The following is a 20,340-nucleotide window of genomic DNA, read 5'->3' on the forward strand; positions in this document are numbered from 1 at the left end:
AATGCATTTTCTGACACACACATCCCTCGTCTTCTGCCTTATCGAATAATATAACCTTCATCAATTGAATAAATAACGGCAACTGATCGATTAACAGGTAATCATTAACAACATGTATAATACATGGATTAATATTAACCTTGTTCAGGACCTTCATGTTGCCATACGTAGAAGGTCTTTCGGGGTCCATTGGACCCCAAGAAAGAAGATGTGCAAAATATTTGTTGGTATTCATTACAGACTTTTATACTATGTTAGATGAATTTTCTGATAAGTTGGCGTATGTTTGGTTCCAAATGCATGACAAATGTTCCTCTTTTTATATTTTAAAAAAACCCTCCAAAATAAAAACACAATACCTGTCATCTAAACCAAATGGCCTGGGGTCCAAAACACCCCAAAAGTCCTGAATAGGGTTAAATGATAGTTTGTGTATACAGGACTGTGTTGTGACATTGACGTGACACAACAACTAAACAACATTTATCTCTTGGAGACGTTAAAGGTGACTGTTGATTCATTTTGACACAATATGGCCACATGTGCTGCTTCTGTGTTACTGTGTTCTGATGATAATTATGTGTTAGATGCAATCTTTATATTCACTTGTACTTTGGTTAAAAAACGACAGCGACAGTTTGGAGCATACTAAATATTAAGATTAGCAGGAAACCAGTGGATTTCGCCAACAGTGTGGTCTGAGAATACTTCATAATGGAGAATATAGACACAGAATATAGTTTATAAGACCAGCTTCTGTACAACATTATAGGCAGCAGCCCTCAAAAGCCATTATAGTCAAACTATCAGATATGTAAACAGAAGATAAGTACGACTTATCTGCAAAATACAGGTACAAGATAAGTAAGGAATTTCTGTTCTCTTGGACATACAGCCAGTAACATACAAACTGTATCTGACAGATATAAACCTACAATATGACCAGTGTCAGCCTGTTAAAGTTCTAAACACTATGAAAGTTGTTAGAACTGGACCATCCCACTTTCACTGTACCCTGTGGGATGTTTTCTCATTTGCCGTGAGTTCACCTGCACACATCATTCCATGTAACCTCAGGCCATGAAGACAAAGTGGTGACTATGGAATAGATTTCATGGTATTTAGGCCAGATTTTATTTTATTTTTTCCACTAAAATATCTTGCAGCCCCACTGTGCAGTGCAGAATTTCAGAGCTCAAGTTCTATGAGCAACATATTGGTGAAATTGCCCAGAGAGAGGTCATCTCTAGTAACTTCTCTACAGCATGAGCACTATTCTAGGAAAAAATACTGAACACAGGGACAGTAAAGTTTGTGAAAGGATTTTCTGTGGATAACAATTCAGACCCACACCTATACCATTACCTTGTTGATCCAGGTGGTCACTGCGTCCTCTGTGTCATAAGGCGTCTCAGCTTCAGGGTTGCAGGATGAATACTGACGAATGCAGGCCATCACCTTCTCCGCATTCACAGTCTCCACCGTGTACGCCATCATCAGAGTGTCGATCATTGCCAGATGGGCGCTCTGGAAGAGAAAACAGTGCAAACAATGATTAGAGGGCGGAAATGAGTAGCTTTGAGGTAGCTCGGCTGTGGCTGATTTAATGAAGATGGTATGTGTAGGTGTTTTATGTTGTCATTCCTTGTCACTTAACTGTAAATATAACAGTGTACTCCTGCATTTTAGTTTTATTTTTATGCTGTGGTCAAAACCTTAGCTGTGTAAACAGTGATGTCAGACAGAAACATGATAGATGAGAAAGTAAACCCAATTTGTTTCCTGGACACGATGTCAAAAGATCTATCCGCTCTGCTATCGAACTATGACAGTGTGTTAATCTCAGTAACAGACCGAGAGAGCCAGACAATGAGAAAATCTGATACTTCAACAGGATCAAGATAATAGATGCATAACAAATACAGCAAAGATCTGTCAGATCTGCTGAGGCAGAGAATGAAAAACGACCAAGTCGATATAGAGTATGAGCTGGAATACAAATATGGAAAATTCGAATGCAGTTGTTCAAGTTTGAGCCTTTTTTTTTTTTTTTTACAAAAATGAAAAAGTTCACATAGTGAGGAATCCTAGAATTAGCATGTTACTGCAGTAAAGTGGAGGGTAAAGCAGTGACAGAGCCGTGGTTTATAGGTTTGGACCAGGACTCCATATTCGTCCTCTGTCTTCGGCTGAATTTCCTCTTGTGGCTGTTGCCCTGGAAACAAGTGCATCCATCCCCCTGTTACGAGACCCAGTTTGCTCACAGCGACTGTTAGCCTTTGAGAAAGCCCGAATAAGACGTCTTTCTGAATCCAAGTAACAGAGCTGGCACTTATTATATGCTGCTCCGCTCATCATTATCCTGGAATGTAGGGTTCAAATTTGAAAAAACTACAAATACAAAAATAGAGAAGAATATCGTGGCGTTCATCGTGTGACTGTGCTGTAGCTGTAATTAAGTGAGTATGTTCTGACCAGCTTACATGGACTTTTCATTACGTAAGACTGTGGGTAGTTCACTGTCATCAGATATTTAGTACAAAATATAACTCGAAGAAAACATCTAATGTACTGTACTTCCTGTAAGACTTTGGCTCTATTCCCAAAAAGAACCATTTGCATATTATTCCTTCGTGAGAGGTAAAGGAAACGATGAACAGAAGAAGGTGTGGTAACTTGTTCGACGCTGCAAAATACATTTACGCAATAATGTTGGTATTTGGCAGCTAAAGTTAATGAAACAGGGTGTTTTCAGGGAGTTCTGCCATTCCTCAGCCTATTTTTGATCATTATTATAATGACCTATAGTCATTACTAGTCATACGCGTAATGTCGGCTTAATGCGGAAAATCTTCCAAGTGGGTATAGCCCACGCAGTACGTCTGATCTTTATATTTTAGCTCCTACCTTTCAGTCCCTCTGCTCGTCTATGCTGCCTTGTGCATCCTAAAGGCACTATAGAAATCAAACTGCTAAATATTTATACTTGGGCAGCAGCTTTTCCGTGAGCTAACCCATTTAATCAGCTGTGAACTTAAAATGGCCCCTTCAAGATCAACAATCATCCGGCGAAACAAAATTACGCAAAAGGAAGCGAGGTAATAAAAGGTTTTAATCTTGAAGTGATGTTAAAGGGGCTGTGCTGCTCGCTCGCTCCATCACTCAGACTACTGTGGCATTTTCTGTTAGTCATAAAGGTGAACGAGACAAAGCCAGAATTAGTCATGTAAAAAATGTGCGTAATACCTTTTAGTAACTTTGTGATAAAATACAAACGCTGCCTTACTGTACAGCAGTTGGTGGAGCTTTATATGATGGCAGCTGGGACAAACAGAACAAATTACAAAAATATAGAAGTGATATTTCCCCAAACTATGGCATCATAAAATAACACTTGATAAGACTGACTGTCAAGTTAGCAACTGTAAGCGTATTTGTAGCTCTGTAATGAATTTCCTGTCTCACATCACATTAGCGTAATTCCTAATTTCCACTATCTCCGATCTGGCAACCAGGCAGCAGAGCAACCCCATTTAATAACACACTGCCAAGATGTTTCCTATTGGCCTTCATTTAGCCTGTCCAAACACTGCAATACATTATCTCGAGGACACACAAACATCCAAAATGCACACACATCCTGTTATCAGGTTGCAGAGCACAGTTACAAATCTGCCCTCCGTTTCCGCCACAAAACGACCGACTCCAGGCAACACCAATTTAAGACAAAGGCCAAGGGACCGTCAAAGATCCTCCAAGGGCTCGTTCTCTCCTCGTCTCCTTCCCCCTGCTGAGCGATCTGAGGATATTGATTTGGATCTGCTGCGGTCCAATGAGATGAAATGACAACAGGGAGAGTTAATCTTGTTGACTAAACCGCAGACCCGCAGTGTGTGATGATATTGAATGACATCATGCTATTGTGTGGGAGGACGAGGAGGAGGTGAGTGGAGAACCACATGCTGGATTCTGGTGCTACTGACACTGAGGTCATGCGTACTTTATGAGGTGACAACACAACTTCTTTCAGCACAAGATTTGGTTGAACTGCAGAACCGTTTTGACACACTACTTGAAGAGTTAAACGTTCAACCCTGAACAAAAATCCACCACTTTACTAATTTGCAAAAAAACAGATAACTCCATTTTTGTAGATTTTCAGAAAACATATTTTCTTGTTGTTTGCTTGAGATAATATCAATCAAATGGAAGTTGAGTGGATTTGACTCAGTTTGATTGACAAAAATACAAACAACTTAAGTTTGTTTGATAATGTCTCAGGTAGATGATGGAAAAGTGGGTTTTCTGAAGGTTTGTGATGATGGAGTTATCTGTTGTTGCAAATAAACTCCTCAAATGTAAATAAATAGATGAAGTGAGCAGTGGAGGTGGGTTGCTTGCTGGAGTACTGCTCATATTATCTCAACATTTCGAAGAAAAATTCAACATTCATGTTGCTGTTGTGGCTCTTTTGTTGTGTTTTTGCTGCATCCGAGTTGCCGACTTGTCCTTTGAAACGTTTAGATGATCAGATAGATGACTAAAACAAAGCTTTTGTGTTTCCTTGTTGCACTAAAACAGACACAACTATCTCCTTCTATTTGAATAAATCTGGAAAATGCCACTTGAAAGGTCCTCTGCATTCAGTGTTCATGTAGCAGACAGCGACTGATTCACTTCCAAAGAGGAGTTGCTGTGTAACATTTAGAGAAATGGACAGTCAGTGAAGGATCAGCTGACCGTCTGTAAATGTCAGATGAAAGTGAATAGCAAGAAAAGCTTTAGTAATTGATTGGGCGTAAAGGGGAAAAGAAGAAAGGTGGAAGAATAGGAAAGCGAGGATGCCCAAAGAAAGGGTCAGCCTCTCTCATTACACCAGACCTGCCTGTCATTCGCAATGAAGCCGTTTCTTCTGTGATATCTCATGACGTCATGTCGCCTAACCTTTACGTTTGCTGAGCACATATGCTTTCCTTCAGCACTGCTTTGCTTCATACTATTACAGCTGCACACATCCACACACAGCATACCTTGGAGCTGCCCAGCAAAACCTCAGTGGCCGGCAGTAGCTCCGCTGGTGCGCTCAGAGATCAAATGCCTTGCTCGGGGGGTATCTGGACGGTTAAAAGGCGGGGAAACGTTGCCAATTCATTCCATTTGATTTGTTTCCCAGGATTCAAACGGGCGACATTTTAATTATAAGGCTGCCTCGCTAACCTTTTTCCTGCAAGATGCTGCCCGAATCCCATGCTAGTATTAAAACTACTAATGGTTACGTTTAGTTATCTTAATCAAAATATGATGAATGAATTCAATAAATGCTCGCAGACATAAATACACAGACCTTAAAACCACACGTACACACACGTTTTTTTTTTGCTTTCTCATCTAAGCTGATTGTGCCCATAAATCTCGTACAGATTTCTCAAGAGGTAAGATGCTGCTTCACGGTCAATATCCTGTTTTTATTGTACCGCTACACTGCCGGTTCTCTGTATTTCCACCCGGGGAAATAGGCAAACACCGCTCGTCTTAATACGGCTCCACGGCGAAAAAGCAAAGATGGAAATCCACCGTAGAAGCCTGATTTAACACCGCACAAAGGAATTGCAAATGTGAGCCACAGCAACCTACAAAAGACAGTGTGTGATGTATTTCACCTCACTGTTGCGTGTCTGTTGTAAATAAACTAAGATCTCCATTGTCAGGGCTCTGAGCTGCTTGTTGAGGCCAGACCCAGGTACAAAGATGAACAACACTCCTCACTGTTACTGTGAAAACGAGTTTCTGTGAAATCTTTGGGATCAACACGAATTTATTTCACTCTAAAATGATCAGGACGTAGGTCATTTCTTAACCATGACTTACAGTAAAAGCTTAGAAGGCTGCAATGGATCATGGCTAATGATCACTTTTACTGGAATTTAAGGTTTCATTGATTACTTGATGATACTCCCAAAGTTTTTAAAGAAACTTCCATCAGACAGAGTGGGAGCAGAGAATGGCCATAAACTCACCAGTCATCAAACTTCTGCACAGCACTCTCCTGTGCTTCCACATGACTGAGGAAACACACACACACACACACACACACCAACACACACACAGTGATTTAATATTAGCTCCAGAGTGATGTAATATTGAAATACAGTCTGCTTTTAGTACCACAGCTCTCCTGTCCGGGCCCAGAGACTCCACACTGAGGCAGATGTCTAAAAATTGAATCCGTCGAGCTCCAGGTAACTTCACGCCAACTCAGCTGGACATGGAAAACCACTCAGCTGTACCTTTCTCTGGTCTCTGAAGGTCACTACAAGTGCAGCAAAGTAAAAAGCAGTGCTGTGAGGTGGAGCTTTTAGCTTTTCGTATGCATATATGTTTTTGTCTTTACTTCCGTGTGCATGCATTTAAAATGGAGGGGAAGCTTAAAATACAACAAAGTTTAGGAAGTAATCTTTGGACATTTTATTGTTAAAAGGGCCACATGGGTGACATTTACAGTCCCAGATGAGCTCAGGAAGATATTTTTCTTAACATTATTGTTCCATTATTTTCTATATATACTTATATATGTACTCGTATATACATAAGTATGCAGGAATGACACTGTGTACTCTGTAGCACCATGAGGCTGACTCAAGACATGCTCACCAGGCAAGCTCACACAAAGAAAAGTTTAAAGCGAGGGTATCACCAAAGTAGGGATGAGCAGGGCATATTTACATTTGTACCACATTTTACAGCAATCGCTCCAACAGTTTTCAAGATATTTCAGTCAAGGCCAAAGTGGTGAACTAAGTGACAAAGACTTAAGTGACTAATTAACTTAATCCTGACTTTTCCCAATTGAAGCTGCATTTCAACTAAGCTGCAGGGATGACTGAGACCTGCAGTTTAGACTTGGAAAGTTCTCCCAAGAACATCAGCAAAACCTTTTGGAAATCTAAAAACTTCCAGGTTTCTGTTTTTGTTTTGTTCTTCAGCTCCACTTTTCCTTTTTAAATGGAGAGATGGCACGACTACTTTAACAGCCTGCCCGACTGTGAACAGAAATAAAATTTATAAAAAAAATGCTCTCTCGCACACAACTTCACACATGCCCATGCACACTTTTGGACAAAATACCAACTGTGAGGTCTGGCATCAGTTGTGGGAATGGAGCTTTTAAGCAGCATACCTTCCCCCTCCATATGCTCCAAAACCAACCTAGCAATTATATGGAAACCTCAAAGCTAACCTTAGAACACTATCTAGGGACAGGATCATGGCTACCAGCCAGTGTTGACCTACCCTGGTGATCTGCCTGCACTCCAAATCCTTCCATCATGTTTGAAAAGGCCCTCTGGGTTGAAATGGTTTCATGTGTGGATAGGAATAAAGGAGTGTTTGATTTTGGTGTTGGAATACAATTTAAAAGAAATAACCATTTAGCAATAAACAAAATTGTTATTGTACCTGGTGTTCAGAGTGAATCCCTGTGGGAATGCAGCTAAATTTTGAAAGTGTCACAGAGGGTGAACAGGGAAATAAAGTATAATGCATCTGTTATAGCTGAGTTATATTCTCATACAGTGTCTCTGTCCAGGTAAGGCTGCTTTTCTCTTTATATCATAGTCTCCATTTAACACTAACTGAGAGCTCATTGCAAGCACTCTAATCAAGGCTCTGCAACAAAGTACAACCATATACTGTACATATAGGATGGATATCTACCTTGATATCACACACTGGTTTGTGGAGAACCATTTTAAAGCCTCTAGTTTGGAATTTGTCCATCGCAATCTAGGCCTTTTGAAAGCAGACTCGCAACTTTCCAATCACAAGGTAGTCATGTCCTACAGCATGACCTGCTAGCCTTCCTATTTTAATTTAAATGGGACCACAACTTGCAAAATGAACATTATACTGTATGGAAGAAGACTAAAAACTACCAATTGAGACTATAAACTCATGAGGAAAAGGTTTACTGATGTAACAGATCAAATAAAAAGGAGGGGCCACTTTCGCATAGACTACTTTAGAATCAGACTTCTGTTTCCAAGCAGAGCAGTCGCCCCCTGCTGGCTGTGAGAGAGAATGCAGGTTTAAATTACTTTGACTCACTTTTCAGACCCAGAGGTTCTGCCTGTCTTTTAAATACAGTCTAAGAGCAGAACACTGCTGCAGATTATCTGCAGAGCATTGCTTGGTTTTACCAGGTACCAATTAAGGATCATTCCTCTCTGTCTCCGAGCTGCACATCAGTTGTTCTTGACTACTACTTATGTGGAGAGGGAGCAATGACTGAATTTTACATCATTAGTTTACTCTGTTTAATGCAGCCACGGAAAACATTATTTGAAACGTAGTTTAAACGCAGTTTTCAGAGTAGACCTGTAGAGTGGGAATGATAAAACACTAAATCCCTGCTCTAAGTTCTTTTTACACACTACAATAGGCTTGATGTGCTGTTACACCTAATTTAGTAGATATAGCATTTACCGTTTATATGGTTCAAAGTCTGTGCTTTCTAAAGAGACATTTAACTGCCTGCTGTTGCATGTGTTGCAGCACAAATTGTTTGCATTATGAAAATACAGAGATTGTAAGAAGAGACAATGTTTTATTCATTTAAGCAAAGAGTAGGGACCTGCCAAAGGAGTGAGATAATTTCAGGCACAATCTGTTTCTAATACAGCACTTGCTTATTCATTCGTCTGGGAAAGGTTGCACTTCCCTGAAAATAATGTTCTATATACAGTCTTTTCTTAGTCAGAACCTTCACCTGGGACTGGCGATAGGAAACCAAACCAGGTGAAAATAGAGAGGGCAAACAAGTACAGACATCAAAAATAATCATTTGCTGCTGAGCTGTGTTCTATCTGATAAGAAAGTTTATCTTACACGTGTTTCCCTTTGTGGATTGTTTGAAGGCATCTGGAGGAATGTGCTCTTGTGTTTGGGGTTGAGAGCAGAGAAACCTCCCTACTACACCTGACCACTCCTCATGCAGTCTCAGCATTCTTTTGTTATAATGAAATAACTGGAGATCTCAGAAACAACCACAGTCCGATGCCAGCGAGTACAGAAGGTCTCAGGCCATCACATGACATCTCATAATGTGCTCGCTGTTTATCCATCCATACTGTACGGCCTGGGAGTCGCCGCCGGCACCGAGCGCAACGTACTGGCTGTGACTTTGCTGAGGCGGACGAGGACAGAAAGTACTTGGATGGGCTTCCCTTCCACCCTGCTGCTTCAGCTCGTCTTTGTTCGTAAGATCAAGTGCAGAGGAAAGAAAGAATAAGGACTGTGGAAGCCAGTTTGATTGTGAGAAGGATTTTGTTTTTTCTGCTTGGCACTCTGCATGTGCATGTGTGTGTGTGCGGATGTGCGTCTTTGCACGTGATGCAGCGTCTTAGAAATGCCGTCTGTCTGCTTGTATGAATCCAGCATTTCAGCATTCTCTCCCTCAGAGCCTGGCAGTGCTCACAACCACTACACACACACACACACACAGAACACACAACTGCACATACAAGCTCACACTGCACACACGACATATGCAGGCATGAGCACCCCCACTCCTGCGCCTACCTACACACCATCACAACACCCTTCCTACTAGAGTGTAACCATGGAAACCAAGCGCCTGCCCAATAGGGGTTGTGATGAAGGCAGAAAGAGAAAGAGAGGGAGAATAACCGAAGGAGGCGTGTTCCCCTTCATGCTACACGAGAGTTGATGAATCCATCTGTCACACAGCAAAACCAACATTTGGTAGAAACAGTGCGTATGTGGGTGTGGTAGTCATTTTTTCAGCACTTTTGGCCTGACAAAGATCCAACTGGGGCTGAGATTCGGTCTCTTTGAAAAAGATTCCCGTTTTTGAAATCAGTGCGGAAGTGTTTCATCTATTACATCATATTATCTAGTGACTTATTTCATCAACATGTTTTATTAAAAATGATTCCTTGGTTCAAGCTGGGGTTTTTTTTTTCCCTGTAACATTGTAAAAAAAATAATTACTTGAACACTTTGATACGTGTATTGTACTTTAATCCTACGTAGGAGGACATCTGATTTGAATAATTACAAGTCTTGACATTATAAAGCAGCAGAAAATATTCTTGCATAATCAAGAGGAAATTTCTTGCTTGAGTTCTTGTTCAGAGTTGCTGCAGAGGGTATTGTATGTCCCATTTGGGTTTTGTTGTCTTGCAAAGCTTGTCATTCCTGTGTTTTGATATAATAGCAGCAATTAGCTGGGTCATATTTCTTTTCTGGCTTAGTGCAGGGGTCAAATTAACAAGCACATGTTTAGAATTAAACAATTACCTTAAATATTTTGTGCAAATCTTACTTGTGCATTAGAGGGCAGACAGCTGAGTAGAGATGCAGCCCTGAGTTGATTCAGTTTCTTGCCACATATATCCATCCATTATCTATCACTGCTTAATCCTCACTGGGGTCATGGGGGGCTGGGGTCTATCCCAGCTGACTTAGGGCGAAGGCAGGGGACACCTGGACAGGTCACCAGTCTATCACAGGGCTACACTTAGAGACAGACACATTCACACCTACGGACAATTTAGAATCACCAATTAACCTCCACATGTTTTTGGACTGTGGGAGGAAGCCGGAGAACCCGGAGAGAACCCACGCTGCACGGGGAGAACATGCAAACTCCATGCAGAAAGATCCCGGGTGTCCTCACCACCTTGCTTTTCGTTGCGAGGCAACGATGCTAACCACCACCTTGCAGCCCCCTCGCCACAACTAGAAATGACAATACATCTAAAAATATCTACGAGTGGACAGTCAGCTCACTCTTCTACTGTAAAGCCCCACTTCAGCCAGAGCCACAGTATTACTCAATTCACATTTACATTAGGAGCAGAACTGCTTTTAAAGGTGAAATTTGAAGGCATTCTTCACCGCAAGTGTGACTACAACCCTGTCTGTTTTATGTCTCTTCCACCACACAGTCACAGAGACATCCCCTATATAGCCAACAAAGCACCTCAGAAACCATATAAGGTGCGACGCTTCTTACTTTTACAATTCACAGCTCACAGCAGACGAGCACGACACTCTGTCTCGTACGAAACTCTTACCAGCAACGTGACCTATTTACTGCTGCTTTATCAAATATTAAAGCTATGACATTCACAGTTCAGCAGCTTGGAAGTACATTAGTCCGCGCCACACTGAGGTCCCAGAAGTAGAGTTTTGAGATTTGTCAAGCAGACCGTGTGTATTTTTGGCATCAAATGCATCCCACTACTACCCAAACTGCTCTGTCCATGTTCTTTCTCATCACATGATCAGTTTGTTTAGCAAACGATGCCCTAACAATAACTATGTTTATTACACTATTAGTATGTGTTGTGTGACATGACACCTTTTGGGTTTCTCCGTGAGTCTTCAATTTCAAAGGAATACATTTTTAAATTAACTTTGTATCGTGTTAAGGGGGGTTTATTTCAGGTGAGATAGCCCATCTGTCATTTAACACTGCATGAAACCCTGCCCTGATTTGTCAGGAAGAGTTGGGCTTCAGTCCCTCGAAAGAATTTCATGAACACGTGTACCATCTACTGCAATCGAAGATGAACCATCCTGCGCCTTTTTTTTTTGATTTGCCAACTCTGGCAGAGTAAATATGGGCAGAGAAGGGAAAGGGCTGCAGAAGTACCCTTGAGTAAGGCAATTAACCGTCACTGCTCCAGTGAGCCCACAAAGTATCCTGCAGATTAGACTGTAGCCATACTTAACAGTGTCTGATTATGGTGGAGAGCGTTGCTGCAAAAAGGGTTTTCATGTTCATCAAAACTAAATGCAATTGATAAAATAAAAATACTGAACAGGAATCGCTGTTTCTATACTTTAACCACCTTGTTTGCGTGCTGACTTGCATCGGGGAGCTCTTCTGCACCACTTTACAGTGTGCAATTAGGTCATTAGATGCTCACACACTCATCAGAAGTGTGGGCACACAAACACACTGAATCTATTTTCATTCACCATCTAGAATCCTTGGCTTTTTTGGCTCTTGACGTCATTCTCATCCCGACTCTACCATGGCAACAGACTGTTAGGCTGACTTCCTGCGGGGCTGTCAATTAATCAAGTCTAGATTTTGGTCTGTAATTTGACACAGATTATACGTTGTTATGGTGTCACTCAGATGCTCAGAAAGAATCTGCAGAAACTGATGTGCAGATTTATTAGTATTTTTTTTAGAAATGAATTCTCCGTGATGCCAGTTGTTCCTCTTGATAGGTCGCCAAAATCACAAAGTGCTGATCACAAACTGAGCAATTAAAGCTTTTTGATAATTGCTCTTAGCTATTACCGCGCTCGCTGCGGTGCTTCACGTCTGCTATAATGTGTAAGGCTAGAACAGCATTTTCAGATCGTCAGCCCGCCCACACATCTCTCCCTCATTCTCTGCGAGCACTACAGGTGGAGGAGAGAGTCAGTAATACAGAATGTGTGTAGGCGAGTGAGTGGGCGGTAACTGCGATTTGGATTCTGCGTCTTCACGTGTAGAAAGCCGTCACATGGCAGAAGGCAGAAGGATGAGTGGGCAGAATAGTGACAGAAAGAGAGAGGGGTGGGGGGCTAAAAAGACTACAAAGCAAAGTCAATCTGGCAACCCAGTGAAGATGTCAGTAAATGTGCACAGTTATGACATATGTCAACCAAGACATCAGCAGCATCTGACTCTGCTCCTGCCCGACCTACTAAAGCTGCCTTGAACATCCTCTAAAGTTGCTTATTCTGGAAATTCTTACTCCTTATGCAAACTGCTGAGTTGAGAAAATATGCTTAGCTAAAATGCCGTGAAGCCGTATTTACTGGCGCCGCTTATCCAGAGCAGCTTACAGATACAACTGCAGGTAGGTGCTCGGTCTCTTTCACAAGCTGCTTCAAGAATGAAACCAGTGATGTTTTTCTTTGGCTAAAACCTCTCAAGACATCAAACCACAAGTCTTTCAGAGGAAATCACTTTTTCTTTTCTTTTTTTTTTAACATGTTCCTGCTCCTCTTCGTGAGTCGCCACTCCTCCACAGAGCGGACAGTCACCTCATCAGCCAAAGTAGATGCTCCAAGAGTCTTTGAATAATACATGACCCCCGACCCCCCACCCGACCACACATCCACTGTGCAGCAGGTAATCCGCATTAACTGTGTCTCATAATGTTTAACCACCTACTAGAACACAACTTGAATCACTGCTTTATATTGTGAACATTTCAAATTGATTTCACGCACAAGCCAGGCTCCCAAAAATATACTTTCAGCATTTCCTAGATGCTACATATAGGTCTCCTTCTATATGCTCTAAATACATTGAATGTGCTGCTTTGCAAATACCAAGGATTCCATTTTTAGCAGTAAAACGTGTGAAATAGCTACACTAAAGACAATCCTTCAACACCAACGTTGGAACACACAGGCAACCAAAGCTTCTGCTAGAAATGAGTGTGTTAGAAGAAGGAAATTAAATCAGAATAAAGGAGGGGGAAGGAAGAAGAAAATAATATAAGGGATTGTGGAAAGAGGAGTGATTGGATTTAATGGGGGATGATTAAAAGAGAGGGAAAGACAGAGAAATAAAGTAAGATGTGAAGAAAAGGGGCGTTGGGTGGAAGGAGGAAATGAGGTGAAAAAGGCCAGAATAGAGGATGAAAAGAGAGACAGAGGGGTGAAAGATGGAACAATGGATGGCACTAGGAGGAAATGGAGAAATGTGGTTTTACACTATTCTGGCAGCTCATTTTTTTGCATTCACAAAGACCTGCTCTGTCACACACTCTAGAAAACCATTCAGTCATGACCAGCGCTGGGTTAGAATCAAGTGTAAAAACCCTTCTTCAGCCCTGGGCCAGAAAATTAAACTATAAAATGCTGAAAAGCTGAAATGAAAAAAAAAAAAAAGCAGTAATCCTACAGATAGACTCTAATACACAAACATGCCTACGGTTCAAGCTGCGGCTGCTGTTGCGTTAACAAGCTCGAGAGCGCGGCCAAATTACATATACTTCAAATTACAAATGTACAATCGCAGTAATTTAGCTTTCATTTACGTGACAGGAAATTAATTTGGAGAGACAATGTGGTTCTAAAAATGCTTGTTGTCTTCACAAAACAAAGTGTTTGAAATGTAAACCCCAACAAAACTTAAATAACTTTTAAATTAGCATAGAAAGGAAATTAAAACCAGCAAGACTCTACAAACAGACTGCAGGCATACTGTGTGCTAATCGTGTCTCAATTGCAGTTCACTGAAGCAATAAAGTCTCCTATTGAGATTTTGCCTCAAAATAATGAGGATACCTCATTCTCACTCAGTGGGCTGCCTGTAAAGTCATCCCATCGGCTTCACTGACAGAGATGAGCTATGAAAACGCTTGTATAGAGCTCTCTCATGTAGAAGATGAAGCCTTGAGGTCTACGTCATGTACGTTTCAAACTGTTGGTTTGAATTTCCAGGCAGTCCTTAAAAATCTGCACCGGAGAAGTGAATATGAGACAGCCCTTCTGTCTCGTTGTACCTTTTCACTCGTCATCTGTCGCTGTGTTTGCTTGGTGCTCATCGGGTCGTAGTGGTGTTGGTTTGTCTTTTTAATTAAATGTGAATGATAGAAACTGCTATTATCCACAATTATTAGATATTAGGAGACAATGTGGTTTCACAGTCTCCTGTCAAACAAAAGCAAAGCAAATGGGAACCAAAGCCCTGTGGTCGGCCACTTTTAAATGAATGACCACACGGATAAACATTTTGCAAATTAAGCTGGGAGAACAAGCGCACTAATCACTGTCTGCTCTAAGCCTGCAGGCCAACTTCTTAGGATTTATTAAATTCATGCTCAGTTTATTTGGATGCATGTGCTGACTCAGTGAAGGTGTTTTATTTGTGCTATTTGAGGTTAATAAAGTAAAATCCAAACTATGCAACTGACTGTAGAGTATCTGGCACTACTAGGCTGTAGCGAGAATCACTTCTATATGAGTGCATTTAAGCATAGATACGTAAATGCAGGTACCACTTCCTGTTTTTGATCCTCCTCCTTCCTGGTTAAACTCCAAAAGACAAGCTGAACAGAATAAAGGAATGAGGAAAGAGATGATGTGCAGGAAACATGCCTGAGTTCCAGAGAAAGAGCAGAGACACTAAACTACTTCAGGGTACGGTCCGCTGTCAAATTCTGCTGCTGGGAATATGAAAATAACAATTTGCTTTAATTTTTAATTAATTAATTCAGCCACTATTTAAACTTGGAGTACATTAAAGCACAAAAGCCTCATTTGCAATGTAGCCGAGTAAGAAAATAAAAGATACGCGCACACAAAACAGTAAAATGCTAAAAGGCAGTTAGTGCAATAAAGTCATTAATAAGAGCATTTAAGTTTTAGAACTAATTAAATAACTAAAACAAGAACAGCAGGAAGTAAAATTAAAAAAAAAAAAATTAAAAACCAGAATTGCCCTAAGGATAAAAATGAGTACATTTTCAGATTGTTCTGCAGGTTATTCCAGGTTGCAGGTGCACAGCGAGAAAAACATGCTCAGTATAAACACCCGGCGCCTGACAAGGTGCAAATTAAAAAGGCACTAAAAAAAAAAAGTCTTTCTTACCATTTGCAGAGGCCTCTTTCGCAGGTCCCTCTCAGTGACCAGCCTCTCCTGGTCGGTGACATAGAGGCCACGCTGGGCCAGGGCCTGGATGACGGCATCGTGACCCAGCAGGGGCTTGGCCGTGTCGCTCTTCAGGATGAGGCTGCCGGCCCTGCAGTAGAGGTCGGCGGATAGCAGGAGGCTGGCTACGGGAGGCTTCAGGTGCTCCTGCTCGTACTGGTCTGTGTAGAACGGGTCCTTCAAGTCTGCTGGGATGCTGTCTGTGTGATTCGGAGGAGGAGGTGAGATTTTATGTAAAGGAATAAAGAATCAACTATAGTGGCTCGGTGAGAAGAATGTGGCATTGCTGTGTTTAGCTTTAAGTAAATCATTAGATGTTAACACTTTGGCAATCGGTGGCCTGTTTCTAAATTACATCGTCATATTCCCATCATCATTAACTCGTGCTTAATTGAGCAGTGTCTAACAAGAGAAGGTAAATGACTTTAAAGTCTGATAAAACCAGAATAAAAGGTGAGGGATTTACAATGCAAGCTATAGAAAATATAAAAAACAGAGCTACTTTATCCCATCTGTCATCCCTTTATTGCAGTAAATCATCTCTATTAAGATTATGGAATAAAAAAAGTGAAAAATCTGGTGAACTTGAGATGCACTAATGTAGAGTAATGACAGCCCAATACCAAATCTGGCTTTTTGATCGATTTTTCTTTTTTTTCCCCTCATGGTACAGAGATTCTCTGCCTCTACTTTGGCAGAACTACTTATTTTCATTGCCATGTTTTGACAATATCTTGACATGGATATGTGTGGATAGACCACAGTGTTGCTATAGCAACTGCAGGAGGAGTGGAACCCGATCGATTCATCTCGTCTGTATCTCTGCAGCTCCCAGCTCCCTGGGAACACCCTTCTCACCGCCTGCCTCATCAAAGGGAGAGGCTGCATGTAACTCTGTGTGTGTGTGTGTGTGTGTGTGTGTGTGTGTGTGTGTGTGTTCATCACCTCAGGCAAGTCCACCACAAGGGGATAGTCCACAAATAATTCAGCAACATTGTGCTTTTTATTACTTTTGTCCAGCACCTTTCTCGCCACTGTTTGCAGAACTAGGAAGCATTTTAATAAACCCGTGCTTGAAAACAGCCGGCGCCGCTGTTGTACACAGTCAAGCTAAAGGCAAGTCCTTTTTTTCCACGACAGACTAAAACACTAAATCCACGATTAATTGGTTTTAAATGAGACTCTGCAGCTGTGTGAAAACATTGAAATGCGTTTGCACCCACTCCAGATGCAGAGCTCGTCACTGTGTCACCAGCAGGAGAATAGATATGAATTCTGATAGCGGCCTGCGTGCATGTGTGTGTGCACGCTGGGAAAAACGTGGACTGTGGACAGTTTTATGCTCACCACCACCGCTGCTGCCCATCCTCCAACACATGCACGTGAAAGTCAATGAATCACCTGCTTGGAGTGACCATTATCAACAAGGTCATCTACAGATAGACTCTGTGTTGTTATGAATGCAGACAGCAGCAGTAGCGGCTATCAGCGTTATATGTTTTTGTATGTTATGGAGCCCCACAAGTAAATTACATTTCCCTCTTTCATCCTGCATAGGGAGGTCAGAGGTCAGGCTGAGCTACAGAACAAACCCCCTGGAGCTCACAGTATGTCTTTGGTCATTTCAAAATGTTCTATTTCATGTTATTTTTCAGCATGCACAGTTTTCTCAAGCTCCCGTTTTGTGTGTTCCAACATTTAGTGGTTTATGTTCTGCAACGCACCTAATTCTGTAACGCTAATTAACGAAAGTGTCAACATTAGGAGCGTTTGTCTGTTGTGGCCCCATTTCCTGGAATTAAAAATCACATTATTCTGACATCTGCCACAATTATGTAAGACTTCTGTAAATAAACTGCAAGAAAATGCTCCCAACAATCCACTGTAGACTGAAAACTCCATGTCAAATCCACATTTGTTCAAAGAATATATAGAAACTATACCCCAGTTGTTGTTGTTGTTTTAAATCTTCCAACATTTAATTAGTTTGGTAGTAGTTAAGCATTTACTCATGCATGGAAATCTGTGCAACCTTCCTTCACAGTATTCCATTCATCATCTGTCGACAACAGAGCAGAACGGCTGCTGTCTGGAGTTTAAGGCCTTAACAAGGACATCTGCAAAGCTGCTAAGTGAGTGCGGAGATAATTACACTTATTTTCTTTCACTGTTTGCTTCAACCCAGCATTAAATAATGAATCTTGTCTTGTGAACCAGAGATGAACCAGTACATTGAAAGTGGCATCAGTCTATGCTATGTGACAGTATTTCCTGACAGCACATGATCTGCTCTGAGGGCTGCATCTTGCATGTACTCGACTGCATATTCTTGATGTACTCTTGCATCGGTGTAATGAGGCAGATGCATGTGAAGTATTCAGAGCGGCGTAGGCTGGGATCTGGAAATGAGCCCGCTCACTCTCTCTTTCTTGTGCTCTCCCTCCCTCGCTCTCTCTCTCTCTCTCTCTCTCTCTCTGGAGGGCTGTATTTTTGGAATCAGCCCATTTCATTCAGTCCTGATTGAAAATACACAGAGGATCTGCAAGGGATCTCATGTTTGCTGGGATATTACAACACAGTGGCAAGGAATGACGCGCTCAGACGAACTGAGCGGCGTTTGTTATTTCAGAGCCGATGCGTTTAAGCCCATGTGAACATTAAGCAGAGAGTATTACATTAACTACAATAAAGGGGATCAAAGTGAATTACCGAATGAATGGACTGGATGGAAGAGCGCACAGAAAAAATAATCTAATAGAAAGATCTTGCACTTTCAATTTATTAAGACAGATTTACAGACGGCTGTGACTGTCTTGGTTGAGTCTGAAAAACAAAAAAAGCTCTCGTCTGTTTATTTCACCTCGTACTGCAACTCCCTGTGAAAGTCATTTGCATGGCCCACCTAAACAGATGTTTTTGTGTTGTCGTTTTGTTGTATTTTTAGTTTTTCCTTCGGGATGTCTGGTCGGAAATGCATGTCTTACAGAGTTCAATCATAAACCTTTGCATACAAAAATTGTTTTTTTTCCCCCCATTCATTGCTTGTGAATGTGATGTTATCTTGCCACCCTCTATCAAGTGTTGGATGTAGTTCTTCACCACTAGGGCCAACCATCTAGCTCTCAACCTGTGGGAAATACTGTATTAGAATGCAGTCTATTGGTTTGTTTTTGAAGAGATAATCTGGTCGTTTTAAAATCTATTTTAAACCAAGGATCTTGTGCCTTACTAGCCAGACAATCGGACTCGCTCATCATTTTGTTTTCACTGCATTGCTGGAGATGTGGGTGGTGATTGTTCAGTATACAACCAAGCTATAGACACACACGGCCTGCAACGACATCCCATTTAAGATAATTGTGTTTTAACACAGAAATCAGCATTATGACTGCATTGCCAAACATATTTGATCCTTGATGTGTCCTGATATATGATCATCCACTGCCATTTATAAGAATCATATTAATATGAGCAAGAGAAGGATTCAATATTTCTGAAACCACACATGATTCTTGCCTCGTGAAGGTTACTGACCATCATACTAACCTTTTGTGTGCTATGTATCTTGGTGGAAATGTAAAAAGAATACAAACAAACACGGGTGATGCCTGTCTTTCTATTTTTCACTTGGATGCAGCAGCCTGAAGGTGACATGGTTTGGGACGGGTACCTTCATATATCAATATACTCCCTTTCCTTGAGACATTTTTATTGATCGCTGGGTTCGAACACAGGAGATGGGTTGCATCTTTTTTTTTTTTTGTCCTGGCATAATATTTATTGCTTTGCTACCAGGAAAATATTTCTCTAAAAGCCCAAAGTGAGAAACAACAAAGAACAGCTTTTGTGGAAAATCACCACAATGTTCCAGGGGCTTCTAGGATTGTCTCTATAGTCTGTAGTTTGGAGGATTGTTTCTCTGCTGTGTCCCGTTTACTACAAACACATTACACATTTATTACATCAGGTCGTGCAGCAGCAGATTAAAATACTTCAACATATTCATGCAATGTGTGTGTGGCCACACAGAGGTGCAGCCATGGACTTACCTGTCCCATACGCTTTGGCCACCAGCCATGTGAGGCTGCAACAGATTTTAGCTCGGGAGAAGTCATAGTGCTCAAAGGACTTTATAGCTGGAGTAACGAAGGTCTTCTTCGCATCCCTGACGTCCTGAACTTCACCCATATCTCTCCCTGAATTGTGCCGTTTTAACCCCGTGAAGCAACACAACGAGAAAGCATCCCACTACTGGAATTTCGTGGGAAAACAATGAACGGCTGCAAATTGAAGAGATGAGACGTGTTTCCGCGGGTTATTCACGGGTCCTTTCAGTCATAAAATGCTTGGCTGGCTTGCTTTTTGTCTCTTTTTTTTCAGACTCGTTGACACAATGAGTCGCTTAGTCTCGGTGTTTTTCATCCATTCTGCTCCCTAACAGTTGAAATGGACTCCGTCGGACCAGGCTGGGTTTCCTTGGATCTCACAGGGAAAAGTGCTCTTCGGCTGGAATGAAAACGGAAATATTTCCATTATTTGGGCTCTTTGGAAGCAGTCGGCTTCTTCCTTTCGTGGCCATGTATTACTGTATGAATAACCTGTGTGTTTTGCTCTCCCTCCTCTGCTCTGTCTCCTGGTGCCGTGATGCG

At 41.5% G+C, this 20,340-nt stretch overlaps 1 protein-coding gene across 1 annotated transcript in view; it reads right to left on the bottom strand.

Annotated features, from left to right (window-relative positions):
- Positions 1–20,189, bottom strand: part of camsap2a (calmodulin regulated spectrin-associated protein family, member 2a) — a 47,907-nt gene extending 27,718 nt beyond the window's left edge. Inside the window, exons 1-3 of the mRNA XM_008292209.1 lie at positions 19,741–20,189; positions 15,632–15,891; positions 1,366–1,527 (exon numbers count right to left, since the gene is read on the bottom strand). Of these exons, the coding sequence (XP_008290431.1) occupies positions 1,366–1,527; positions 15,632–15,891; positions 19,741–19,879 (561 nt within the window). The 5' untranslated portion in view covers positions 19,880–20,189. The remainder of the gene's footprint in view (positions 1–1,365; positions 1,528–15,631; positions 15,892–19,740) is intronic.
- Between the last annotated feature and the right edge of the window lie 151 nt (positions 20,190–20,340).

The sequence above is a fragment of the Stegastes partitus genome, unplaced genomic scaffold (genome assembly GCF_000690725.1).
Source record: "Stegastes partitus isolate 25-593 unplaced genomic scaffold, Stegastes_partitus-1.0.2 Scaffold793, whole genome shotgun sequence".
Lineage (NCBI taxonomy): Eukaryota > Metazoa > Chordata > Actinopteri > Pomacentridae > Stegastes > Stegastes partitus.